This window comes from Phyllopteryx taeniolatus, chromosome 4, assembly GCF_024500385.1.
Source record: "Phyllopteryx taeniolatus isolate TA_2022b chromosome 4, UOR_Ptae_1.2, whole genome shotgun sequence".
Lineage (NCBI taxonomy): Eukaryota > Metazoa > Chordata > Actinopteri > Syngnathiformes > Syngnathidae > Phyllopteryx > Phyllopteryx taeniolatus.
The window spans coordinates 31,450,609-31,478,483 of record NC_084505.1 but is presented as its reverse complement, the minus strand read 5'-3'; the positions used below and the strand labels follow the sequence as shown (position 1 = coordinate 31,478,483).

General features: G+C 42.9%; 1 protein-coding gene across 1 annotated transcript; it reads right to left on the bottom strand.

The window, feature by feature from the left end:
- Positions 1-555: 555 nt before the first annotated feature.
- Positions 556-26,800, bottom strand: prr36a (proline rich 36a). Its single transcript, XM_061771688.1, has 6 exons — positions 26,473-26,800; positions 16,798-17,433; positions 16,622-16,715; positions 12,163-12,452; positions 9,413-11,917; positions 556-5,429 (listed from the first exon to the last, which is right to left on the bottom strand). Exons 2-6 carry the CDS (start codon positions 17,369-17,371, stop codon positions 4,414-4,416), a joined length of 4,479 nt encoding a protein of 1,492 aa, XP_061627672.1. The 5' UTR covers positions 17,372-17,433; positions 26,473-26,800; the 3' UTR covers positions 556-4,413.
- Positions 26,801-27,875: the final 1,075 nt, after the last annotated feature.

The following is a 27,875-nucleotide window of genomic DNA, read 5'->3' as shown; positions in this document are numbered from 1 at the left end:
ACTTTTTAATCCTCGTTTGCAAATCCTTTGCAGTCACTTTCAACCTTTCAAAGCTGAGCAGCAATTTGTCCCATTACTTTTGGTACATTAAAAAGTGTGCGGTACATGTAAAAACTGTTGTCATTTTTACACCGTTTACCCGATTTGTTTGGATGTAGTAAATACCCTCAAATTAAAGCTGAAGCTTGTGATGAATTGCAATATAGTGGGAATACAGATATAAATGAGTAAAAGGTGTGGAAACGGCATATTTATTCCAAGCAGGTTGTGTGAAGCGACTTTGTGAGTCAGTATCACCTTTCCTATTGGCCACTAGCGTGCTTACCTCATATTTGGCTTTCAAACATTGCCAACTTTTCCCTGAGTTTTCTCTCTGCCGCCAATTTCCTGTTTGTATTTGTTATATAGAGAGGAAAAAAAGGCAGGTTGTTTAAAAAAAAAAAAAAAATAAAATAAAACTTTCATGGTGATCACTGTGCTTTATATTTTAAATCAGTTTAAAAAAATACTTGGTTCACATTCTGTTCCACGGTTAAAAAAAAAGTAATTCTAGAGTTCTTAAAAAATGTTTATTTACATTAAATCTCACGTTCAAGTAATCACACACAGATTTATGCCCTTGGAAAATAAAACAAAAAAAAATGCAGCCCGATGCACTTTGTCGAAATATTCCATTTAAAATGTACAACCTTACTTCACAGTCAATAAATTAAAAGCCCATCATGGGATCCTTCTTATTCAGCAAGTGGGTGCACATAAAATCCAGTGTGGCCTTTTAAAGAAAGAAAATTTACCTGCAGCAACTGACAATATCAACATCTGACATCATTCATTGGATTTCATTTCAGAAAAATACATTTAGAACTCACCTACAATCAGAACAAAAAGTTTTACATTCATAAAAGTGATAACATCTGCACCAGCAACTGGTTTCTATTGTATCCCATTATTCTATGACCGTTACTGATGGAACTGTAATTTAAGTTTCCATTTTAAGGTCCTCTTCACGGTTCTACATTAGGGAAGGTAACAAACGGGAAAACAACTATGACACAGAGCACATCAAAGCCCAACAAGCCTAATTTTGCAAAGAACCATTAGGGGGAAAAAGTATTTTTTTCCCCCTTGAAGTCAGATTTTTTTCAATACACTTTTACTCACAAAAGTACAATTTAGTGTACACCGATGAATTCTCAAAACTCAGACTTACCTCACACTATTACAACTACTCCTCACAAAAGTACTTGATTCTCAAAATTTGAACTTTTCTCCAACCTAGTGCCTCTCAACAAATTGTCATTTTATGAAAACTAGTAAGAAAAAAGCCGTGCAGTATGACTGTCCCACTCATTTTACGACTGTTCTAACTTTTTTTTTTTTTTTGAAAAAACATTTCCTCCTCTTAATGTGCATGTATTCTCATAAAAGTGTATTGTCGTAAAATTACAACTTTATATAAATGTGACTATGAACACTGCCTCGTTTTGACTTTTAGAAATTTGAATATTTTCCCTTTAACTTTAGTACTTTATTCTCAAAGAAAACCGGTTTCCTCATATTACGTTGTACAATAAGTATTTTTAAATACTTTTCATATTCGGAATTCTTGTAAAGTTAAAAAAAATTAAAATAAATTAAGATTTGTTCCCCCTGATTTCATGGCTGTTCTTAGAAACATTTTCCTCGTGTATTTATTCTCGTAAGATTCACAATTGTTACAATTCCCCCTCATTTTGCAGCTTCATTGTCATAATATTACGACTGTGAAATTGTAAAAATCAGCCAGTCTTGCTTTAGGTCAAAACTGGATCACTTTTTTTCTCCCTCCCATTACAGCTTTGCTTTCTCAAAATGGTGATTTTATTCTCAGAATATTCTCTTTTCAGGGTCGCTTCAAGACCTTTGTCCAATTAAATGCCAAATTTGTTGCATTACTCACTGAGGAAAATTAAGGAAAAGGCCTGCAAAGTCATCCTACAAACTACTACTAATGGAAACAACTGGGCGATTATTGTTATTTTTTTGCCTTAAGTATCGGTGGCTGGTATTGGCATCCTTGACAAGTACCCGATACCTTAAAATAAGGCTATTACCGGTATTCACACATCCCTAGTACTAGTGATGACAAAGACCGTACTAGTACTGCCAAAGTTATCCTTCTCGTGTGCAGATATTTCATACATCTGTGATTATGAAAGTGTGTACGTTACAGATATGTCCCGCTTTACGTGTAGCTGTGCCCTAGTCGTACGTAGTTTTTGGGGCGGGTTGGGTTCCTACTACTGAGGTCAGTGTACAAGCACAAACCTTAAGCTGCATCTCAAATAAAAAGAATTGGGTTTCCATACATGTGGACAAATACAAAAATCAAGTAAAGCATCAGTGGCCGACTGAAATGTTTCAAGGGGAACCGCGTACACATCGTACCGACCTTTGGTGGACAAAAGGCAAAGCAAAACAAAAACAAAAAAAGGCTCTTAAGCTAGGTGCATTAACAATACAGTAGTTGACGGGACAGTCATTTCCAGTGTAGTTGCTTACTCCAAACACTACAGTAAGCATTTTAAAATAGAATCTTATGTGCATCCGTGGCTCAGATGTTTGGCATAAAGAGTTTTTTTTTCTTCTTCTTGACATTTTACCTGGTATAAGAATATTAAACTGTTTTGATGTTAAATCTACATTCAGCAATCACAACATGAGGTACACATGATCGCGAGACTTAATCTCTGGATCAAACTGTCCTTTCCAAAGGTAACCCCTTCGGCATTTCAACCGCCATTACGCGTGATGTCATGCGATTGGCTTTTTATTTGATGCTTCTGTAAAAATTTACAGTGGTGCCTTGAGATACGAGCTTAATTTGTTCCGTGGCCAGGCTTGCAACTCAAAACACTTCCCCCATTGAAATGAATGGAAATGCCATCAATCCCTTTCAGCCTCAGATTGTGCAGGTGTACCCATTGTTGTGGGCGCCGAGTGTCTGTTCTTTTTGGACGGTGTGCGTGTTTCCAGTTTCTTAGCTTACCAAGCGTATTGAATCATCAGCACCGTGTTTACGGTCTCCTACTGTACACCCCCTTTCACGCCGAGCTGGGCCAGCGCTCGCTTCCAAATTCCGCACACAAGTTTGGCTTCATCACAGGGAAGCAACCCCGGTTTTGTGTTTGAACCTCTTGGGTTTTCTTCCGGGTACTCTAGCTTCCTCTCACATTCCCAAAATACGCACGCTAGGTTCAATGAAGACTAAATTATTGAAAGCCGTTTGGGCATTGAGTCACTCGCCTTAATATCTACATTAAGTTCCATGTGCTAGTATCCTCTTTGTCCTCACTACTACAAGATACTAGTGAGGCAAAATTGCACTAGTTAATACAATTGGCAATTCTACTAGTTAGCATCTAGTGCTTCACTTCTAGTAGCTCACAGGTGTTAACTCATGCAGCATTTTGGCTCACCAGTAACATGCAGCTGTCCTTATAGCAGTTTTCCTCCAAAATGTTTGCAAAAGATTGGGACCAAGGCCAGCCGTGAATAACAAAAATCTGAGTAATTCACATCCATCCAAAAAGTTTCATAATTGAGTTTCAGATGTCACAAGATGACAGCAAAGCTCTTTTTTCTTTTTTTTTTTTTAATTGGCCGAGGGTATGGCCAGACTAAATGAAGCTCCTCCCTTCGCTTTAACATTACTTTGGGGCCAAAGTACAATATATATATATTTTTTTATTAGGGATGATCGTTAACAGTACGAGCATTCGCTCTTCAGTACTCACTAATACCACTAGTACTTTTGATACTTAAAATTTAAATTTACACAGTGACATAATTGTGCACAAAGACCTTTCTTTCTGACTGACGCACATGATTCGCCGATGTGCAAACCGCTGCAGTGTACTGGCACGGAGGACTTGGTGTCAGATTTTTTTTTGCCTTAAATATCAGTGCCTGGTTTCAGTAGCCTTCACGAATTCATGAACCCTTGAAACTTGGTCGGTATCTGTACTACTTACCAATCCCTAATTTTAATATTAGACATGGCTTTGGGCTGAGCACAAAAACAGCAAAATAGCCCCCCCGCCCCCCGATCTGCTAATGGGCAAATGCTGAACTGTGAATCTACAGGGGGTCACTGTATGCCAAAGTTGACCTACTCGTGAGGGTAAAGAGCATACTAGTGCATGGACCTTGAGCTAGGTATCAATATCAACTAAATGCTCAAAACAGCTTTCCGTACTAAATTGTCCGAAGGTGCAAGCGGTCGTTTCCCCTCACCTCTCGCCCAAAGCCATCTTGAATAATCTCAACCTCGCCCTAATTAGCACAATCGCAGAAAACGGTTGGATGGAAGAGCCGGTACTGAACCAGAACTGGTACCAGCTGTGTGTGAAAGGGGTATTCGTGGCCTGCATACTAGTGATGCGTCTCCAGCTCCACTACGGTCCACTCCCCCTGGGGGGAGCTTCCGGCGGCCTCCGGGGAGAAGCTGCTCACAGAGGTGACAGTGGCCGAGGGAGGGCTAATGGGAGGCAGGAGGCTGGGCCACAGGCTGCTCTCCAGGGGGCTCAGAGTCCCGCCCGCGCCGCCCGGAAGCAGCAGCAGAGAGGAGCGGCCGTCTCCGTTGAGCAGCAATGTCTGATTGATGAGCTGCTGCACCATGTCCACTTTGGCACCCCAGCCCAGGTCCAAGGGGGCCGGGCGCTCGGGGGAGGAGCGGTTCCCGTTGCTGGGGCTTTTGTTTGGGTCTTTTAAGTCCGCAGTCACCCTCCTCTCACAAGAGTCGCGAGCCAGACGCCGGAGTCTGTCCTGGCCGTCTGGCTCGTCATCGCTGTTCTCCAAAGCTTCGTAGATGGTACACAGGCCCGACGAAGGGGACAGGACCACGGTGCGACCGGGGGACGGCTGCTCCTCCAGTTCTTGCTGCCACTGCAGGATCTGCTGCCTCTGCTTCAGCTCAGACTGTTGCTGCTGCAGCTGCAACTCCAGCTCACGCCTCTTTGTTTCCTCTTTAGCAGCCATTTTTGCCTCTCCATTGACCAGTTTCTCTTCAGTAACAGGTTTGCTGTCCCCGACAGCCATCTTGACAGCAGTTTTTCCCTCCTGGTCAACCATGTTACCCTCCTCTGGTTCTCCCCACGCCTCCCGCTCGTTCCTCTTGAGCTCCTCCTCTGCCTCGTCCTTCTTTTTCCTCTGTTCCTCCTCCTCCGTCCTCTTCCTCTCCTGCTCGGCCCCCTCCAGGGGTCTGCTCTGCTGCTCCCGCCGCTGCTGCATCTCCATCAGCTGCTTCTGGTGCTGCTCCAGCCGGCGCAGCTGGGGGCTGAGCATTTGCTGGCCAGCCTTCCGGGGCGGCAGGTCCGCGCAGGTCAGCCGTGGCGGCACGCAGTGAGGGTCACCGGGGCGGGGCCAATGATGAGGTGGCGAGGTGAGGCCTGTGTGTGTGTGGAGGAGAAAGGATTACAGTGAGCAGAGCAGTGTGAAAAGGGTGGAAAAAGAACAGGTGGTGGACCTCAAGTAAAAATAAATAAATAAAATAAAAGCAGTGTGAGGGGGAAAACAGCCAACCTAACCAAACTCAAGCAAAATAGTTTCCATTAAAATATATTCGCAATGTGGGCAGAAATTTTATTTCATATTTATAAAGGGGGTGAGTAAAATTGTGAAAACAGTGCAGAAAACCTGGGGGTGGTCAGCGTGGACGAGCAAAAAATGTGCAAACCATTTTTTTCCAACACCCAGAAAACAAAACAAAACAAAACAAAAAAAAAAGCAGCCAACTTCCTGTATATGCAACCAGCTTAAATCACCCGTGAATTGAAATTAAGGCATGCAGAAGCTCTTCATGCATTTGTGTACATGAATCAGCAACACAAGGAACCAATAGCTCGGCTTTAGACTCAATAGAGCAGGGGCGGGGAACCTTTTCAGGTTTTAGTTCGTCCTCGTTTTGCCCAGGTCAAAGTGGCCTACGTGCCGAAGGTTCCACACCCCTGCAATGGACCAACGTAAGCAGGGCTCATCAACCAATACAGGAACTGATGAATAGTATTTAAAAAAATAAAAAGGGGGACAGTGAATCGGTGTTGAACCCCGATTCCACATATTCAGTCCTTGAGCCAAGCTATTCAGCAAACCTGAACGAAGATGAGAGAAATCAAAGTCAGTATGTACCAGTGACATGCTCAGTTGAAATTTATAGCACCTTAGAAAAGTGCAGTAAAATTTTCTTTTTTTTTTCTCTCTCTCTCTCTCTCTCTCTCTCTTTGTCTTTACAAAAACAACCAAACCATTGGGCGGCAACACACCTAGAGTGGAGTGGAGACAACTTAAAAGCTGCAGCACAGTCAGTAGCCGTCTTGGGGGCCAAACAGTGAAACGTTTACCAACGTCTTTGTTGCTTGGAGCGCTGCTGTTGGATCTGTTGATGAGGTGGCGGCATCCAGTGGGTTGTCACGTCTTGGGAAACTCAGGAAAGGGGCTTTGTTTTGGGCAGCAGATACTTCTAGAGCTTGAAATCTACAGCCTACTTCAGACAGAGATCTGGCTAAATTGCCTCATCAGAGCCCAAACAGAAGATGATGCTTTTTTTTTTTTTTTTTTTTTTCTTCCTGCATACGTCTTTTAGAACCCGGCAAAGCAGAATATTTGTGGTCGGGCTTAAGATATTATTATTAATCGAGGAATAAAAAACATTTCCAATTTCCATCCCTTTAGTAAAAAACGGGACATTATTTCAAACTAACAGCGCAGAAAATGCACAAACCAACCAGATTCAGTTACTGGTTTGTTCTGTAACATGACAGAAAACGGGCAACACTTTTGATAATTATTTTCCAAAGTAAAGGCAGATATGTCTGTAAATGTCTTATATTGATTAAACAACATTCCGTCTGCATTCATAGAACATCTAATATTTACTGTTTAGAGGCAAAAAAAATTAATTGCATAGTTTTTACCACTCATGATTAAGATCAAACGTAAACAGACAAAGATAACCCTAGTAAAAAAAATGCAGTATTTAAAATGGTGATTTTAATTATTTGGGGAGAACTAAAGCTTACTGGCCCCGTGTGAAAAATTAATCCCCCCCCCCCTCCTTGAATTAATATTAAAAAATTGCATATTTACTTGGGTTGTTTTTGTCTGATATTTCCATTTGTTTAATGATTTAAAAGTGGGTGGAAACTGCAAAAAAAAAAAAAAAAAATACATTTAAAGGTGGCATCTAGACTTTACACCGATCTGATCGGCTTGATCGGTATTGGCCGATATTTGGCATTTTATGCTGATTGGCTTTAATGTCATAATTCGCCGTTCCGATCAATGACCGCAAAAGACCTTTACTCGGCGTTGCCACTGTGCAAAGTATATTTGAATCCAAAAGCTGGTCTATTTTAGCCATGTCGCGCATCTTTTGACGTAGTACTGTAAATACCTGACTGCCAATAAAAAAAATAAAAAATAAAAAATGTCAGCAGTGTGGCACAGACAACACGTAATGCCCGGATTAGACGACCGCATCCCGTTTTTTTATGATCACTAGGCTTTATCTTGTCAACTCAAATGCGACCGGATACACCAGTTACCGTGGCGATGACAACAAGAGTGGATCGCGCCGACTGTATTATAAGAACAAAATGGGGCGGGGAATTTGTGTTGGTTGTCACCGGTGCTCAGGATAGGAGTGGACGTTTGTTTAAGGCTTGCTTGAGGTATGTTCACGTACTTTTAATACGATAGGGCTCACAAGGAGGCAACAAATTGTTATGTAGCCAAGTAAGCTACTGCTCGCACTAATGGTAGTGCGTAAACATGCTGCCATTGTCGAATCATGCTCTAAAGTTTTGGTGTGGGTAAAGTAATTTAATTCCAATAAAATAATTTAATTACAGTAAGTTAGCACTCATTATTTCTGTCACGTTGATTTGACCTCACTGATTAGAATACACGATCTGACTAGAGCAGTGATTTCCAACATTTATGGAGCCAAGGAACATATTTTACAATTGGAAAAATCTCACGGCACTCCAAACAAAAATGTCACAAAAGGTGGCTACATTAATTATTTTATTTACTTCCTGCCATCTAATGGAAGACCATGCATTTGTTCTGTGTCACTATGCCTCACTGGCATAAATAGATGAACAAAGATATTTATTGTAAATATATTTTTGAGCAATTAAGTATATAAAGTAAATGAACACGTCATTTAAATAGACACATTGCTACATTTTTTTTTTTTTTTAAAACTCTGATCGGCCCCAAAAATCGTGATATCCTGATCGTGTAAAGCCTTGTGGCAAATACGTTTTCACTGCATGAAAAGGTTTAATATCCATGAAGGACGCAATGGACTCATTTACTGCCATACTGTACTCACTGTTTGCCATTTGATTGTTTTATAATGGCTTAGCAGTATATTTCATACAAATAGTCCAATTCTGACTTTAATATCCTACGGTACCTTCCAGATTTTGTACAAATTTGGGTTACTTCGTTGCTGTAGGAACAGAACTCTGTCGTAAACCGAGGACCCCATCTATATACAGTGACAAGAAAAAAAGGCAGAAAACTTTGATATTAAAGGCAGTGTAGAAAAGGGCTTGATTTAAAGTCATTACCATAACCATGCTGCGGTTTGTGGTCAATAGGATGACCGAGTGGCGTTGTCATGCTGGCTAAAGGCAACACTGGATGATTCATCGTAATAGCCATAAACACAGTACACCCCTATCCACTCCATCCATCCATTTTGTATAGCGCTTGTCCTCAAAGGTCAAAGGGGACCTGGAGCCTATCCCAGCTGAGGATGGGTACACTCTAGACTGGTCGGCAGCGCATTGATTGCAGAGCTGCAGTATATCCACTGCAGAATACTCTTAACAGAACTATACAATGAGGATAGTTATAAAAAGGTATCTTTATTTTAAGGTTCATTATTCAAGGACAAGGGTACAATTCTATAGGATTTAAAGTGCAAGCAAGATGGAGTGATGCGAGCTAGGGTAGAGTTCCTCTATTGTAAGACAGAAGCACCGACCACACCCGAATAAAGAAATACAATGAAGACATGAATTAGTCATTTGGTAAAAAGCACTAAGACAATTAGGCTTCATATTTTTAGCAATTCAATCTAATTTGAACAATTTCAGTGTTTCCATCTTTTAAGTGCTGCATCACAAACAAATCAGTCATGCTGGTTCAGGGCCCTTGCATTGAGAACGAGTAAATAGAAATTGCTATTGCACATACAGTAATTTCAGCCATATATTGGAACTTTTAAAGCAATAGGAATGACTTCTGTATTCCCCCCCCTACAACTTGCCCTTTTTGCAACAATTACCACCGCCAGAGATTTTAAAAGGCAAAACAATTATGAGTCAAAGAGCAAGACAAATGGTTAACTATACATTACCTGCAAAAGAGTTGTCAGTCTTTTCACAGATGGCAGAATAGTACGGAGGGTGGACATCTTCCTGCTTCTCAGATGGCTGCAAAGCGTTCAGACCCTGCGCTTCCTCTGACCCCTGCACTTCCTCCGTCGAACCTACTTCCCGTTTACCGCACTCGATGTATTGCTGCTCTGTGAGGCCGGACTGGGCGTGATCACAGAGACCCTTGGATTCCTCCGGAAGCTCCTCCAGGGAGAAGATGCCCGGGCTCTTGATGCAGCCCTCGCCTGCGGACTGAGCGTTGGAGGCCGTGGTCGCCGAGTCAAAGCCGTAGGACGCCAGCGAGGTAGCTGAAGGCGGGGTGGCGTCGTCTGTCAGAACCGTCGTCTCGCACTCCTCCGCTTCTTCGACGGTCGAGAGGGAACGCTTTGCGGGGGGCTGGACCTCAAAGGTGTTGTTCTCGTTCAGCATGGCCGGACTCTCCAAAGAGTCGTCCAGCAGCGCTTCGCCCTCAGTGTCGCTGGCTTCATCCTCGGTTACGGAAGACGATGAAGGGTTGGAAGTGAGAGCGTTGACCACGCTTCTTAAAACCTCATCCGCTGGCATGGTCAGTCCCTTAACCTCCTGGTCGCCGCTCGCCATATGGACACCCACATCAGGCTGGGGAGAGGTCACCAGGACTTTTTGAATTTGGAGTTTCCCTTCTTGGGTGCTATCGCCAAGTTCCTCTGGCGTTCCGCTCTCGCTGCTCATGGCGCTTGCGGGGAATGAAGTCGGATCTGGTGCTCGCAGTGGCGCCGCGTTACACTGAGCCATGCCCATTTGGGCCCCATCCTCAAGAGTGGAAGGCAAAGAGACATCTTGGTTTTCAGGAACATGAGGATCAGAGCTTTTTTCCAGCGAGGCCTGAGCAGGGGATTGGGATGGAGTCTCTGAATCCGCTTGCAGGGGGTCTAACAAGGGGCTCGCTGCAGCTTCTACCTGGCCGGGCTGGGAGACCAGTTCAGGGAGCTGCTGCAGTTGAGGGCGTTGACCTTGCTCTTCCCAGGGGTCCACAAACGGGTTGGGTCGATCCCACTGAGCACCTGGGGCCGACGGTAGCTGAGGCGGCGGAGGAAGCTGGGCCAACCTGTTCAAGTTGTCCAGCCTTTCATCCTCGGCGAAGTCATCCTCGTCGGCGTTCCCGTAGCTCTCCAGACCGCTCTCAGTTACCCCTTCACTCGCCATCTCCACATCCTCGTCCTCTTCGTCATCGTCCACGTCATTGTCGTGGCCGTCTCTCTGCGGCTCGTCAGTCTTCTCCGATCCCACGTCCATGTCGCACACTCTATCTTCGTCGTCGTAATCATCCTCCTCATAGTCATTAACGGGTATATCAGGAAGCTTTTCAAAGTCTGGCGAGCCTGCAGAGGCTCCTTCCATGTCCATGGCTCCTTTGAGGCTGCCCTCTCCAAGATCATCCATGCTCTCAGTGCCTTCCAGGACACCGGGGGCGCTCAACTCTGACGCCCCCTGCTGGCTCCCACTAAGCGAGTCCAGCTCAGACAGGAAGGCGCCACCTGCCCTCCAAGCGGAGCCGCCCAACGGTCCAGCCGACCCGGGACGCGACTCCTCGGTGGGTTGTGTGGTCCCGCTCATTTCGGAAACTGAAACCAACTGGCTTCCTTCTCTTTCCTCTTCATCTTCCTCATCATTTAGATTGCTGGGAAGAGCTACCTGAGTGACCGACTTTACCGCAGTCGGAGCGGCTTTTGATATGAAAGTAGTCTGCTCTGAAGACACATTGATAGACTGGCTGGGTATCTCTGGCAGAGAGGCCACTTTGGGTGTTGGCAGCGCCACAGTTGTTGACACCGGCTCCTGTTGTGCTGAAGGAGCATCATTTTCACTTTGTGCCTGGGGTGGAGGTATTGCTGGAGATGCTGGAGGGACGGGGCTGCGTGGAGGAGAGCAAGCAGCCAAAGGGCTCTGAGAAGTCGTTGGAGGTACTGCAGTAGAAGCTTGAGGCAGGACCACCTCTGGTACAGAGGTAGCTGCAGATGCTTCTTTGGGTACAGGTGCCATTAGTTTTGCTAATTCTACCGCTGGTGTTGCATTTGTTAGCGCTGCACCAGCATTTCTCTGTGTCCTTAGAGAGGGGTTGCATTGGGATTTTTTTGTCTTCTTGACAACGGCCGAAAAAGGAACCACTGCCTGAGTGGGTTTGGTTTCGTGTTTTGCCATTGCTGTGCTGCCGTTTCTGGATATGTTAGCTGGAGAAGCAGGCGGGGTTCTTCTCAGTGGTTTTTTGCTAGCTGCCGGAAGCTTTGGAGAAGTCAGACTGGAATACTTGGCGGGACCAGGGTTTGCATGTTGTTGGGTTTTAGGTTGTGACACCTTTGGATCCGCTTTTACAGGCATAGCGGCCAATTTGAAGGCAGAAGTGGGTTTTCCGGTGACTGGAGGTTTAGTGGGTTCAGGCTTTTTGACGGCAAATGATGAAGCAGCAGGCCTTTTTGCAACTGCAGTAGAAGGTGGCCGACTGACATCTGGTGCAAACAAAAACATTAGTCATTAGGGTAAATCAGTGATTCCCAACAAGTATTCTGCAGCACACTAATGTAGGATATTATCCAATTTCACTTTACTAGTTAAAACAAATATATTAATTACAAATATATCTTTGTTCATTTCGCTATGCCAGTGATGTATAGTGGCAGGCAGAACAATTAAGTGCTCTTCTATTAGATGTCAGAAGATACAACTAACTTATGGCAAGGTATAAAGCTCCAACCTTTCTTTGTGGCAGCAGCTGGGTGAGGCTGTGTTGCTGTGCTCCTGCCAGTAGAGGGTACTGTGGTAACTCGAGACGCAGCAGTTCTGCTACTCGCACTGCTGGTCGGCCTGGAAGCAACATTGTTGGTCGGCCTGGGAGCAACATTACCACCCCCCCTGGACGTTGATGGCGCTGATCGAGATGCTGAAGAAGCAGCCGCTGCACTAGTGGGTGCTCTGGTTGCAAGGGTGCTACCAGCCCTGGACGCAGATGATGCCACTCGAGATGCCAAGGGGACTATAGGAGGCCTGGAGATGCAAAAAAACATCATCGTCGAAATAGGTTTTGCCAATTTGGTATACACACAATGATAATGAGCATTTGTTTCAGCCAAAAAAACTGTCAAAATGATAACATCAACAAGCTTGGATAATGAACGTAATTTGTTTTTTAACAGACCATAATGTTTATCAGCATCTGATGAATGCAGCTCGAAAATTGTGTGGCCACATTCCTCATTAAGCTATGCAGTGCAGATGTCAGATATCCTTTAAAAATATAAACGGAATTGGCTGATGACATTGTGAGCTTTCCGGAAACCCGTCATAGGCTGCGTTCAGGTAACCGCGTTTGATGAAACGTTTCAAACGTACATTTTCTGTGTTATTGTACTTTTATTACAAGTTTGTGGCATGTTTTTTTGTAAAGCCATATTTTCAAATTAAGATTTAAGGATTTACAGAGAAATTAAGGATTTAAAAAGGATTTTTATTTTTCCCCTCCCCCGTGATCAGTTTCAGAGCAAAATGTACTGGATTCTTCTTTTGGTCATGCTCCACCCCTCAACACAGCTTTATGGAAGTAGGTTAAGCAGTTTTTTGCATAATCCTGCCAACTTGGGGGGGGGGGGGGGCATGTTTGGGATGAACACTGGAGGGATTTTTATATTATCTAAAGTTATTTTAAAAGATTGCCCATTAATGAATTAAACGGGAAAAAAATAATTCACTTGGTAATTAATGCATTGCCTCCATCGAACAGATTCCCTCTTGGAGGTACAACCCCAATTCCAATGAAGTTGGGATGTTGTGTTAAATAAATAAAAACAGAATTATTTGTAAATCATGTTCAACCCATATTTAATTGAATACACTACAAAGACAAGATATTTAATGTTCAAACTGATAAACTATTGTTTTTTAGCAAATAATCATTAACTTAGAATTTTATGGCTGCAACACATTCCCAAAAAGCTGGGACAGGTGGCAAAAAAGACTGAGAAAGTAGAGGAATGCTCATCAAACACCTGTTTGGAACATCCCACAGGTGAACATGCTAATTGGGAACAGGTGGGTGCCATGATTGGGTAGAAAAGGAGCTTCCCTGAATTGCTCAGTCATTCACAAGCAACGATGGGGCGAGGTTCACCACTTTGTGAACAAGTGTGTGAGAAAATAGTCCAACAGTTTAAGGACAATGTTCCTCAACGTACAATTGCAAGGAATTTAGGGATTTCATCATCTACGGTCCATAATATCGTCAAAAGGTTCAGAGAATCTGGAGAAATCACTGCATGTAAGCGGCAAGGCCGAAAACCAACATTGGATGCCCGTGACCTTCGATCCCTCAGGCGGCACTGCATCAAAAACCGACGTCAATGTGTAAAGGATATCACCAATGTCAGTAAATACAGTTTGGCGTTACATCCGTAAGTGCAACTTGAAACTCCACTATGCAAAGCAAAAGCTATTTATCAACAACACTCAGAAACGCCGCCGGCTTCTCTGGGCCCGAGCTCATCTAAGATAGACTTATCCAAAGTGGAAAAGTGTTCTGTGGTCCGACGAGTCCACATTTCAAATTGTTTTTGGAAATTGTGGACGTCGTGTCCTCCGGGGCAAAGAGGGAAAGAACCATCCAGACTGTTATGGATGCAAAGTTCAAAAGCCAGCATCTGTGATGGTATGGCGCTGTGTTAGTGCCAATGCCATGTGTAACTTACACATCTGTGAAGGCACCATTAATGCTGAAAGGTACATACAGGTTTTGGAGAAACATATGCTGCCATCCAAGCAACGTCTTTTTCACGGACGCCCCTGATTATTTCAGCAAGACAATGCCAAACCACATTCTGCACGTGTTACAACAGCGTGGCTTCGTAGTAAAAGAGTGTGGGTACTAGACTGGCCTGCCTGCAGTCCAGACCTGTCTCCCATTGAAAATGTGTGGCGCATTATGAAGCGTAAAATACGACAACGGAGACTCCGGACTGTTGAACAGCTGAAGCTGTACATCAAGCAAGAACGGGAAAGAATTCCACCTACAAAGCTTCAACAATTAGTGTCCTCAGTTCCCAAACGTTCATTGAATGTTGTTAAAAGAAAAGGTGATGTAACACAGGGGTAACCATGACCCTGTCCCAGCTTTTTGGGAACGTGTTGCAGCCATAGAAATCCAAGTTCATGATTATTTGCTAAAAACAATGAAGTTTATCAGTTTGAACATCAAATATCTTCTCTTTGTAGTGTATTCAATTAAATATAGGTCAAACATGATTTGCAAATGTTTTTATTTATGTTTAACACAATGTCCTGACTTCATTGGAATTGGGGTTGTAGTTAATAACCCCGATTGCGGTTATGGTTTTCGTTCAAAAGTCTGATCCAAGACAACAGTGCACACAGAGGGAAGCCTTTAACGCATACACCATTAGTGGATGGTTAGAGACTTCTCTGTTGCTGGTGTATTACATTTCGTGGCAACAGATGGGGTGGAGAATCAATACAAAAAAAAATAAAAAAAATCACTGTCCAAAAGGATTTTAACGACCACACAAGCTCTTTTTAATGGCCAAAGGTTAGCACGGGGACATGCAACTCTCACAAGAGTCAATAACTACAAATCATGCATGTCATCATGACACATGCACTACAAAATCAAATTATTGACATGCAGAGCAAGTTTCTGGTGCCAGATGCAGTGTTTGGTTGTCATTTGACTCCAAGGAAACTGCCTCACCACTTCAAAGGCCCCTTTCAAGACTACATATGGAGGCAGTACTCCCAAACAGCAAGTACTTGTTTTTTCTCATCTTTAATAATAAAAAAAAAAAATAAATAAATAAAAAAAAAAAACCTGCTTTCCTGCTCTCAGAGGAGCACACACGCAGTTAAGGCTTAAGGGTGTACGGTTTATCTCCGTGACGATCAAGAGCGGAATCCTTTCAGTGACGGACATGACATTGCCCCCCATTTACTGAAACCTCCCACCAACTGGGAAGTGAAATTAGAACAGCAGCAGTGACTCATGTCAAGCTATACATAAATGCCACTTTTCCGCAAATAGTGGTTGGGCGCTTTTTTTTAAATTAATTAATTTATTTTTTTAAGTATAGATCCATTATGGCGCAGGCCTTTAGTTATACACATGCAGCTTTAGAATAATGTACATTTTCTGTTACCATTTAGGTCAAGTGCAAGTTGAGTTCAAAATAAAATTAAAAAAAGGACTGTTATCGCAAAAGGCAGCAAAAAGGCAAGACTTTACACGGAACACAAACATGGAGGCACAAAACATTGAGTCTAATGGAACGCTAATTGTCCTCAAAGACGTCTACACAAGATCATCTTTTATATGCAAGTAATAAGACTCATGTGAGAGACTGTACTGTATGTCGTTTTATTTAACAACAATTCAAACGGGCTTAGCAGTTAACTTGTTAATGTCCATGTGTCACATACCGGATCAATTTATCTTGCTTTGTGCTGTTAATTAATAACAAACGATAAAAGGCCAGTTGGCAGCATCTGTTGAGAACGCAGGACGAGTTAAACGAGAAGAGAAGCAATAACATGGAATGCCACCAATCACACATTTTTGGTGTGAGCACAGCAGCAGCAGTGAAGTAAGATGGGGGATTATGACAAGTAAAAAGATTGCCCCTAAGGGAGCGGTGGAGGGGCTGATCCCTCCCGAAGAGGGTTGTTTTTTTTGGGACAAACTGTTCAAGTCTTCAGTATCAGTGACTCTCTGAAGGTCCTCTGTCTCAGGCCATTTAGGCAGACATGACTCGCACTCTGGGTGTGCAATCGGACTCAGCGACTGTGAAAATGGCCGCAATACATCTCATTCTCCACTCTTGAATTTCACAGCACTTATTACAGCCAGAGAGGGGCAATGAGTTGAGAGAAAATTACACCCAAAGAGAGGATGTGTACAAAAAGGAACACAAAAGAGTTCCCCTCTAACCAATGCCAACCAAAATTCTGAGAATCGAGAGAAATCAAAATCTAAAGGTTGGTGACCACTGTACTGAAAAAAAATCATTGACGTCACCAATTAAACACCTTGATGTTTAACCCCTAGTCATGACATCTAATTAAGTAAACAAAATTAATGATTTAAAAAAAAAAAAAAAAAAAAAAGATTGACCAAGATCAGAATCGGCCGATCATTTGAAATCCAAAGCGATGCATACCTTTTGTTCTTTGGAACAGCACCGCTGTCAACTCTGGCAGCAGCAGAAGTGCTTGGTTTCGGCGCAGTGGATGCTGCTGCTCTGCTGACAGTTACTAGGTGGGAAAATTAAACGCATAGGTGGCATTAGTCTTATAATATTACACAAACTGTTAATCATTTTATATGACGACTTACCAGAACTTTTGACTTTAGCTGCGCTAACATTATCAGCGGCTGTCCTCTTATTGCGACTTCCATTGAGGGTTGCGGGCTTGGAACCGTTTGTCACCGTCGCAGTAGCACTTAATGTAGTCCGAGATGGTCCGTTTCCAGCGGGCCTCCTCTGAGTCACCCTGGTCGGGGTCTTGGCGGTGGGCGCAACCGTTGCAACGTTGACTGGTCTTTTGGGGGCAGGCCCCGCTACAGGTGGCTTTGCTGCAGTTTTATCACCAGAGTTCGTATTGTTCGTAGAAGACTGCGTGATATTTACAAGCTGATGTGAGGCAGCAGTACGCGGTTGGGATCCAGACCTTGAGGACACGCGTGTTTTTGCGGCAGCCTCATTTTCGGGGTTAAAAGCTTGGAGTTCAACTTGGGGGTCTGGTCCCCCGTTGGTCTTTGTAGCATCTTCAGGTGAAACTTCATTCTCGGCTTGCTCCGGCGGAGAAACGGCTCGCTCTATTGCGTTGTCCTGCGACATGGAGGACTCCGCAGCTGCCGCAGCTTCAATGGGCTCTGTGGTGTCCATGGTAACCCCATCCGGTTTCATTCCCCAACACTGAGGTTGCTGCCGTTTCTTGCTCAATTTAAGGGTCCCCTCACATAAAACTGCTGCGGACAAAAAGAAGAATTCATTTCAATGAGCCACCCTTCATACATTTAAGAAATGTGCTCACATTCAAAAGGAAAGTCCATTCATTGTAAGGGGCCTCTAAGGAATTCGGGGAGAGTGGAAAAACAGGATGTGAAATATGGGGGATGCCAATAGATCTCTTCACTAAACCGGTCGCCCGCCTCTACGATCGTCGACCACGAAGCTATTGTAGCGCTAGCCACCACATCGCCCGAGGCACCAAAAGAGCCCATGCATCACGCCACTGATATGCCACAAGATGAGCTTGCACATTCATTGATGTGAGAATACCAACAACAACATCAGTTGTGTCTGTTCCTCAAATGATCATGAACATTTTCAAACTGCAAGAGGGGGGGGGGGGGGGGGGGGGGGTCTTGTACGGTTATAAATCCACAGTGCTCATTGGATTCCTGAAATTACAGTTTAGTGTAGTATACAGTATGAAAGAAATGTATAGTATAAGATTATGGGGTCAAAACAGATGAGACAAGGGACGGTCGAAATGCAAGCACAAACACCGGCAAGTGTGTCTTTCCAAACACACCAAATTTTATCCTGCACCTTTAAAATGTGCTAAAACAGATGGCCTGGATAACCGAAGTTTCCTTTGGCTCAACCTTGCAAAGATTGAATGTGCGAGTGCCTGAACTGCTATTGCTAGAGACCGGGAATCACATGTCACAAAAATGGAAGAACAATACCAAAATATTAAAAGGCTCATAATCAGAAGGGAAAACTAGTTTTAATAACGCCTAATACTATGTGAATATTCATTGTATATGCAAATTCTGTTAAATACTCCTAAAATTCAAACGTTATAACTTGTAAGCGATATACGTTTTACCATTGGTTGACCAAATGCTAAACAAAAGCTTATTTGAGTGGTGATTACTTTGGAAACAGATTTGGTATTCCTGTTCCAGGGTATTGTTGTTCTTGTTCTGATCCAGTCTTATTTGTGAAGACCACACAAGAGCTTGTGTAATTGGAGTAACCTGCAAAACCACATTTACCTCAGTCTTTTGTTTTCCTACTCAGGCAATGTCTCAGCATTTGTGGTAAGCACTTCAAAGCCCTGTGACCAGATAAAAAAATAAATAAAAATGCCTTGAGTCTAGAATGAGAACTGCATCACAATTTGTTTGTTAGACTGTAAGACCTAGCAAAAGGAGAAAGTTAAAAAGGAAGCAAAGACAACAGTGTGGGCGGATTTCCCAGTTGGAAAACCTAAGTACTGTATAAAACAGGTAAAGCCCTTTAAGGAGCAGGTGTATGCCTCTATAATGCACACAGGGAAGAGAAAGAGTATTCAAACGGCTTGACGAGCCAGCGACTAATGCCAGGGGCTTAGCGTCGAGCAGGTTGAATCGCATTCCCCGTTGATGACCCGCTTCTGCACTAGTAATCGCATCATCTCTAACCAGCTGGTGACGCAGCACACAGGAACCCTAAGTGCACTGGATCATTCAAATCCCATTCACGCACACGCATTTTCGCATCTGCTGACAGTGCTTTGTCATGGTCGCGTTGCGTAAATTCTACACTTGGGAATGTCTCTTGACACCAAACAGTGAAAATGTTGAGTCAGCGCACCGCATCTTTTCCATTCACTATTGACACTTTCATTGGTACTACGATGGACTATTTGGAATACTGTACTTGGTCATACATAGTCATATGGACCACATGAGTGACGTAAACCACTGCTGGTTGAGAAGATTCGTCTTTGCCATGTCAGTGTAACATTTGAGGATGCAAAGCTGACTACAAATTTATCCAGCGGGCGTCAAATGGCTTCATCTCTGTTAGCTTCGTAGCAAAGGTGACAATAAAAATGCCTTCCCAGTAATGTGATGACCGATGGGCCGAGCTTTCAAACGTCGCCGTCGCTTTGAAAGTTTTTTTGGAGTTTGTCTAGACGGGGAACTCACTGACCTCGTTAATATTTACATCTCATTACTTCTAATACGGCAGCGCGTCAATAAATCTCACTGTGGACTTGTTTCCTTGAGGCAGTTTAATTACGTCGCTCAGTCACCATCGCTTTGTCACCGCTACAGCGCTTGGCCAGACATTTCAAGCGGTGCATGGCAAAATGGGTCACTTTTAATACGGTGTCTAATACAAGCTGAGAGGGATTCTGCAATGTTGCAGCATAGCAGGGCTTTTGGAATGCATTGTGCAGACTGCAGGAGGGGGGGAGGGGGGGTGTTTATACTTTTTATCTGAAGCTTTCATCAAAACTGCTATTACAAAAGAGCATGGCGACTAGACATTAGTTGGCATGCCTACGCTGTACTCCAAGTGAAGAATTTGCAATGACGTTGTCCATTTAGTGTATATTCTGAAGGACTGCATGGAGTCTAAGATGATTAATGGGGAGAAAGTGACAGTTTAGATTGCGAGGTGTCAACAGCAAATCCGTCACGTTCACATTCCAGAGCTAGCGATTTCCTCAAGCCTGCCGTGTGACAGCAGGCAGTAGTAGGTGTTGCTTTTATGAGTCAATGAGAGTGCTAAAGGGTCAGGTTGAGGCCACAGAGACGAGTTCTACAAAATGACGTGAAACCACCTGCATGACAAAATGCCACAAAAGATGAAAACCCCCATTGGAACCTGCAAAGTTATGAGGCTACCTTTGAATCTTGCTAGCCGTTTTAGCGCCGCAAACTCCGCGCCCTTGCAGACAAAATGAGCTGCAACCAACATACTACTATTACTCAGTAGATTGGTTGGTTAGTTTTCCCACAGTTTGACCATGGAAATGTAGAATGCACATTGCTATGAAAGAATGTTGAAATGTTACTTTAAGCACAGCACGTACAGTTAAGGATTTTAGTAAAGTTAATGGCAAACATTTGACATTTCATCCAATTTTCTATTCCGCTTATCCTAATGCAGGAAGCTCAATCCCAACTGACTTCAGGCAAAAAGGGTGACTACACATTTGTTATTTCTTCCAGTTTTTTTTGTCCAAACAAAGCAGAGTTTTACCATTATCCCTTGTGCTCAACTTTAGATACTGTAATTCGACAAAGTGTGTATAGTGACCAATGCACCTTTGCTACTGTCCAACACATTTGAGATCAAAAACATCTTGAGTATAGTACTTATAAAAAAAAAAAAAAAAAAAAAGACTGAGCATAGACTCAATTGAGGCCTGGTGCTGCAACCAGCAGGCAATAAAGCCAGCATAGCAATATCAAACATTGACAGAGTGGAATGCGATAAGAGGCCACGCTGGCTGGCCGATCATTAACTTTTATGTATACACTCATTCCACCACCAGTGCTGATACTCCTAAAAATGGGAAGTGGAAGAAGTGGGAGGATGATCGTGAATGTCACAACTCTGCTGCAGCGCTTACCATAGAAGGTAGTCCGTTTTGGCAGTCTTACCGAGTGACAGTTGACCACGCGCAGACGACTTCCTGGAATACCAACAACTGTTAACATTCTGTCAGGAGAAACTCAGCATATGTGAGCCACAGGATTCTGAAAATAGAGTTCCTTCAAGGGAAAACTAAAGAAAGTGTGTGCCTTTGTCCCATACTAAACCTACTTTATTATAAAAACAAAAGCATGTCCTGTGCCCAAAAAAGAAACCATATTAAGTACACGCTGGAGGCACGTCATTAGTTGGGCTACAAGCCAAATGTGAACTTGTGGCTCATCAGCGAGCGCAGTTCGAGAACATCACATCCTAGAGGCCAAAGTGCTGAACAACTGGATGTCTGTGCCGCTTATTCCCCATGACAACGTGGACAGCGGATCAATAGTTGCGTGAGGACTGGTTACACAAGCGACGATCAGCTTTTATGGAAAGCAAGACGGCACACGAATCAATCTAATGCTCAAAAGTGGGCAAAGCACAACTGGACAAACCATGTCCCAATGCCAAGTGTCAAGAAAACAGTGGAAAACTTTGTTGTTTCAGTAATTCAATCCATGTTGGTCTTCGTTTCATTGGAGCGTGTCAGTTTCAGTTTAATAATTAATAATGTCCTTTGTTTGCTGGCCATGGAAGAAGCCACGACCAGCTGTTCCACCAAATCTTGGTAGAGAAGGTGAAACCACCAATTGACGTGCCACTTGTGCAACCAGATAAATGCAGACTATCCATTAAATTGGATTAACCTATTCCCACCAAGCAATACATTTCATTATGCTATGAGTTTCAATGAGTTTCCATTGAAAATGGGTGTCAAAATATCACATCCAAATTGTCCCACTTTTCAGTACTCCTTTGTTTTGGTACGTACGGTGGAAATGCGAGCTTGACCTAAATTTTGAGCATATCCTATCAATGTGCAACAAACTATAGATAAAAACAAAGGAGGGGATTGGGATTATTATCATGGTTCCCCAGTATGGCAATCGTCTTCTCATTAATTTCACACAGGTCTACTACCAAGCACTAAGTGACTGGAAGCCTCTCAATAAGGCCAATAAGGGCAGGTGGTTAAGTATGGCTGCAAGTTAAATGGAGTAAGCAAGTTAGCCTCGGAGCGACAGGCAGCCAGAAAAGGGACTCGCGGCCGTTACCTGTGCGGTATTCCGTTCGGCTACGGGGATCTGGGTTACAATCTGTCTTGAATTTGGCAGCACTACGTATCCTGCTGCTATGAAAACAGGCCCGTCTGTTGACCACAGTCGCTAGGCTGGTTGTACGAGCCACAGGAAGAAGAGATGAGCATGTACTAGGGTTAAAAACAACAACAACAATCCAGCCACATAAAACAAAACAAAGTGTTTGTCAGCATCTGTGGTGCATTAAACCCACATTAAGATACTACGAAGGGGGGAGGGGAGGCTTATTGTCTCAACACCATCTAATACTGCGAGGCGTGGCGCTGGAAGGAAGGTGGGGGTGGGTTTTTTCACTGGATTAACTGGTGTAACGGGATGGAGAAGCAGCTAGCACCGCTCAGGTCCATCAAATGCCCCAAGGTATGACGACGACAGACGATACTTAAAATCGGTACACAGTCCTACCTTTGACGTCTCAAGAACTCTCAGCCAGTCACAGACTTAAAACTACTGTGGTCCTTTCAGAAATGGACCTTGTTAAGACTATAATATGTGCTCAACAGCTATGAGTTGTTCTCCGGCAAAACCAGATTAGGTCTGATAATTAAGGTACGAACAATTGAAGCAAACCTTCCTGTTTATATTATTGCAAGCAATTGGGAGAAGAAGAAAAAAAAAAAACTTTCTTGCATTGTTTGCTGTGAAAACTAATCAAGTGATTTGGACCAGAGAAAGCATACTAGGGATAAGACCACAATCAGTATGTTTACACGGACGCACAAAAAAAAACCTAATAAGTAATCGAGTTAGTCCAACTGAAACTCAAGTTTTAAGACGAGAATTTCTCATAGTCCGATTGATTGTCAAACTATGCAAATTTATGGGCGATCTGTGATTCATGTCAAACAAGTCTAGTTTAAAGCGGTGCACACGCACACCGATACTTGGGCCCAGTTTGATACAGATTCACACCTTCGGATCAAAGTCAGCATAGGCCCATTTGTTATGTCGGCAAAAGAGTATCTTGAATGATTATTCTGTGGTATGGGTTGTGTTGAGAGATTTTTGCTCCCCAATCTGTTTGGAAAAAGATCAGGGCCAACATTTGTAAATGTTACAGTAAACATGTTACAAATTCTAATGTGCGTGGTCAACACTGAGTTGTGCCGAGCCGTGGACTCCACGATTAATAGTAGTAGTAGATAAAAATGACAAGGAGTTGAAGTGGCGCAAACATCCAATGAAGATGCCTCCTAAGGCAGACACTGCAAAGAGCTAGCCTAAGAACTGAAGAAGTGGCCAGGGTCAGGGAAGTCCGAGTTTCCCTGCTCACAACTCTTCCGCCGGCAACCGAGACCCAGATAGGTGGTTGATGAGTCGTGTGTGTGTGTGTGAAGGATTCGGACGGCATCAGCAAATAGAGCGCCGGCCAGCTGGCCACATACGCGCAGATAGATGATCAATAGGAGGTTGGCGGGCCCGAGGGTCTGATCAGTTAGCGATATGAGCCCAGTCTCTGCCCACCACACCCATGAAACTGAGTGACAAATCACCAAATACACATGTAACTCACAAGCACGAGTGTATCATTGCATGATATGGTAGCAAGTCTGCCTCCAGCACAGCTACCAAATAATTAGATACTTGCAGTACCCAATAAAAGCTCTCTCAAAAACTCTAGTTGGGAACACCGAAAGACTACTAACATGAATAAAGACAAACATCTTGGAAAGTATGCGTGCCTTGAGAAGGGAAATGCAGCTTCCCTAAAGATGCTGATTTATCCTTTCAATAATTATTGTGCACTGAGCCTAGGCTTGCAGTACCAGACAGGCTGAGAGCCTTCAAAAAAAAAACAAAAAAAAAAGTGCACTGCCAGCATTCACCACTTAATCCTAATGGGCAGGGAAGCGCTAACTGCTAAAGCAGTGTTGAGAGCTTGTGCGGTCACACCAAGTTCTAGTCGGGACACACAAAGCGGGATGACGTATGCGAAACACATGAAGGAGATCAGACGGGCGGATGAGTTGGATTTTCTCCTCGCTAAATTTAATACTGGTTGCTTGGGATGAGTGTTCCTTATTACACTGCATTGTTCCGAACAGGCTGCAGGTGTTTCCTTTGTTTTCTCAACCACAGCAGATAAATGGGAGTGTTTTATGTGGCGTAATGCATGTGGGACGGTGTGGCGCGGTTTCAAATTGCTCTGTGGAGCACGGACAGCGGGTACTGCTGCTCTCCTTGTACCCATGCCGTCGTACACCACGGCAAACCACAGTAGGGAATATATTGTTAAATCAATAGCTCTCCGACAGTGTCATTTAAAACTCTGCAACATCTTTTTAAAGGCAGAATTTGTCCTCCAGCTGTTGTATGAGATCATTAATTTGTGCATATTCACCTAATGAAGCTTACAATGACAGAACGCTACCGCAATAGTTCTTCAAATGCGTGTCATGCATTTTTTAAATGACTACACGCTCCTGTGTTAACCACCTGCCACGAGGCCACACCTGAAATACTGTACATAGCTGCAGGTGTTCCAAAAAGCACTCGTGTCTTCAAAGTTGTCAAAGACGTGATGAGGCATTACTAATTTACAGGACCGAAGGAAATGACTCACTACAGAGACCTCAAAAGTTGAATTCCGGAATTTTGAATTTGTGAAAGTTCTAATTTGTGGAGTTATGTGCAATGCAATGTAGTACAGAGAGGGATTGCAAGCAGTATAATAAAAATTGAAATACAACATGCTTTGGTGACTAATTCCACACCTTCACTACTAAAGATAACGGACAAGTCAACGATGATAATTTGTGCTGGCAAAAGCCATAAAACACGTCGGCATTTATCGGTATATGAAGAAGTACAGCGGAACATTCGATGTCGAATATACTTCATTCCGGAACGCTGGAATGTTTGTGGAAAGTGCGAGGAAGTATCCTGAGAAGCAAAAGGGTGAACACGAAAACACCGCAGCAGGAAGGCCGGAGATGTGATTCAAACTCACAACATCTCAACTGTGAGGCACCCGTGCGAACCACTGAACAAACATGCCGCCGATGGGATTGCGATGGGATGCCAAAGTTCAAGAAAATTTACATTACCAGAACTTTTGCACGGGAAGCGACAGTTTTGGGGAATATTATTATTATTATTATTAATGCAGCGTTTCTCCAACTTTTTGGACCCCCCTCATAATCCTAACACCAAAAACCACACTATAGTCTTCTGCCCAGTTACACAAACAAAATGACAAGCAGTTTTTATGATTTCCCCAGAGGTGGGTATCTTGCCATAATTCTTTACTTGAACCACTCAATACCAACACACCTTTATAATAACCATTCCTCATTTTTGCTGCATTTACTCATAGCTCACAGTTTAAGTTTGTGGGAGTTAGCAGCTGTTTGTTTTTTTTTTTTTTTCCTTCTAGGTCGGGCACATTTCAGGTGGTCAGAGACAGCGCCACTGTCATGTCATCCGTTTGAATTCAAATCAGAGACGCTAGCTGTGAGCATATTTTAATATAAAAGCCAACGTGCTACACAAATTAAGTGACTGACATCCTTTAACAATTAACTCTGACACAGAGAGATGGAGGGAGCAAAGAGAGGTTTATATATACAAGTTTTTAAAGTATTATAAAAGTCAATTACTGGTAACTTTTTTTAACGTGCATTACATTTCATTAAAAAAAAAAAAAAAAAAGTCCAAGGTCAATTTTTGGGACATTAAAAGGGGACTTTTCACTCCAGAAAGGAAAATAAAAAAAGATGCATACAGTTAATATGGTAGGGGTGCTGCTGCATCAAAATGAGACTTTTTAGTCACCAAAAGAAAAAGAAAAGAAGTTATTCTTCTGTTTCAAAAAATATGTGAATGAAATTGCGTTAAAACACACACAAAAATAAAAAACATTAAATAAAAATAAATAAATAAAGTGAACTCTATCATGTCTGGCCGGGAGCTCATCAGCACTAAACCTGTCAAGGGCCCTTTAGGTGCTCGCTTTCACATTGTTTGGAGGGACGCGTGTGTTTAGTGCCTCAAGCTGAGCTTTAATAACAACAACATTTGTCGATGCAAACAAACAAACAAACAAACAAAAGCGCCTTAGTGCAGCCGAAGGCCCCATGGCCCGCTGCTGTGTTTCGGTAACGCATAAACCGTCCACCACCTGCCAAGGAAGAGAGGAGGAGGAGGAGGTGGAGGAAGAGGGGAGGGAGGGTCAAGCCGAAACACAAGGCTTGGCGCACGGCTAAAAACACAGCAAGAAACGCCGCCCCGTGGTGCGCGGTGACAAGCTAGCGTGTCTATCATCACACCCGGGGAGAAGCACCCGTAGGCACCGTTTTACAACCAATTAGCACATAGCAAAGTCGAGTACAAGCGACTGAAGTCGCAGCCGTGGTGGATATTGAAGCTTAATTGACGAGAGCGTGGAAAAAAGGAGGGCGTGTGACGAGTGGAGACGGGACCAACCTTTCAGCCGCCGGGTCGGGAACAAAAAATAGCCAGTCCCTCCGTCTAAACGCTGGGGAGAGAGGGAAGAAGAAGGAAAAAAAATGTCGACAGAGCGGTCAATTTCTCCGTCCGGGGTAACAATTGAGGCGCGTCCTTCCCTCCACGTTCGAACGGCGGCAGGCTTGCCTTGCCTCGCTCGTAAAGGATGCGGCCGGGGAAGGGCGCGCTGCGGTGCAGTGGCCTGAAGTGGGGAAGCGTGGTGTCCGCAAAAGGCAGATATGCAAATGAAATCCCTCCGCCGGCCAATCAAGCGAACGAGATGGGAGTCTATGCAAATGATCCATGACGTCACCGACCGTGTTATCGCGATATCTCGTGGGGCTTCACAGGTCCAAAGTGACTTTAATTGGACGGCAATTCACAGCGTATATAAGAAGTAATTGACCCGTTTTTATCCACTTTCAACGGGAATTCTGATACTATTAAAAATTGGATTATTACTATTTTAAACAATAAACAGCGCTTCACCAAGTGGGAAAAATGTGTGGGGAAAATATTTAGTCAATCAATAATCTTTTTAAAACCTTTTTTTTTTTTTTAAATAAATGCATTATATTAAAACAAAGTTAAAAAATGTGGAAAAACTAAACAAATATAGCTAAAACTAAACTTAGCCCATGAAGTGGGGAAAAATGGTCAATAAACAATATTTTTTGTCTGAACTGAACAAAATAATTAAAATATCTATATTAAAAATGTAAAAATGTAATTCTTCCTCCTTCCTTAACCATAATGTTGATAAAAAAGAACTGTAATTGTTTTTCAATTTTTTACTTAATTTGTTAAAATTAAAGATGTAATAATAAATGTTGGGGGGGGGGGGAACACTAAACTATATCAATATTTAATGGATTTGTCCTTCTTCCTTAGCACATGAAGTGTAAAACATTACTGTCAGTACACAACGTTAGTATTTTTTCATTTTTACTTAATTTATCAAACTTAAAAAGTTAAAATGTACAATCAAAATTATACACAATATACAATACAATCAAAATTGGATGGCCTTTACTTCATGTTGTTTTACTTCTTGTGATGCGTAAAAAAATCAGTCACTAAATAATAATTTTATATTTTAATTTAATTCATTAAAAATTAATAAATGCTTGAAAAAAAAGAAATGTCTCTTCCTTAGGCTATAATGTCGAAACAATTATCTGTGAGTTAGTCAATAAATGTTATTTTTTATTTGTAATTAATTTATATATACATAAAATGTTTAAAAAATATGCTAAAAAGGAATTATCAAAATTGGATGGCTAATTTTCCTTGATCACCCTCCTTTTCAAAGTGAGTTACCAAATTTTGTTTGTTTTAACTCACTAACAAAGAGGGTATTTGTCAAAAACTTCATATTTATG

What these genes read in the sequence shown, in the direction of transcription:
- prr36a (XM_061771688.1), bottom strand. Translation starts at nt 17,371, where the DNA reads ATGAAACCGGATGGGGTTACCATGGACACCACAGAGCCCATTGAAGCT. An exon ending in GCTGTTCCAAAGAACAAAAG is followed by an intron (nt 12,453 to 16,621) that starts GTATGCATCGCT and finishes TTGCATCTCCAG; the next exon opens with GCCTCCTATAGTCCCCTTGG. An exon ending in GACTGACAACTCTTTTGCAG is followed by an intron (nt 5,430 to 9,412) that starts GTAATGTATAGT and finishes ACACACACACAG; the next exon opens with GCCTCACCTCGCCACCTCAT.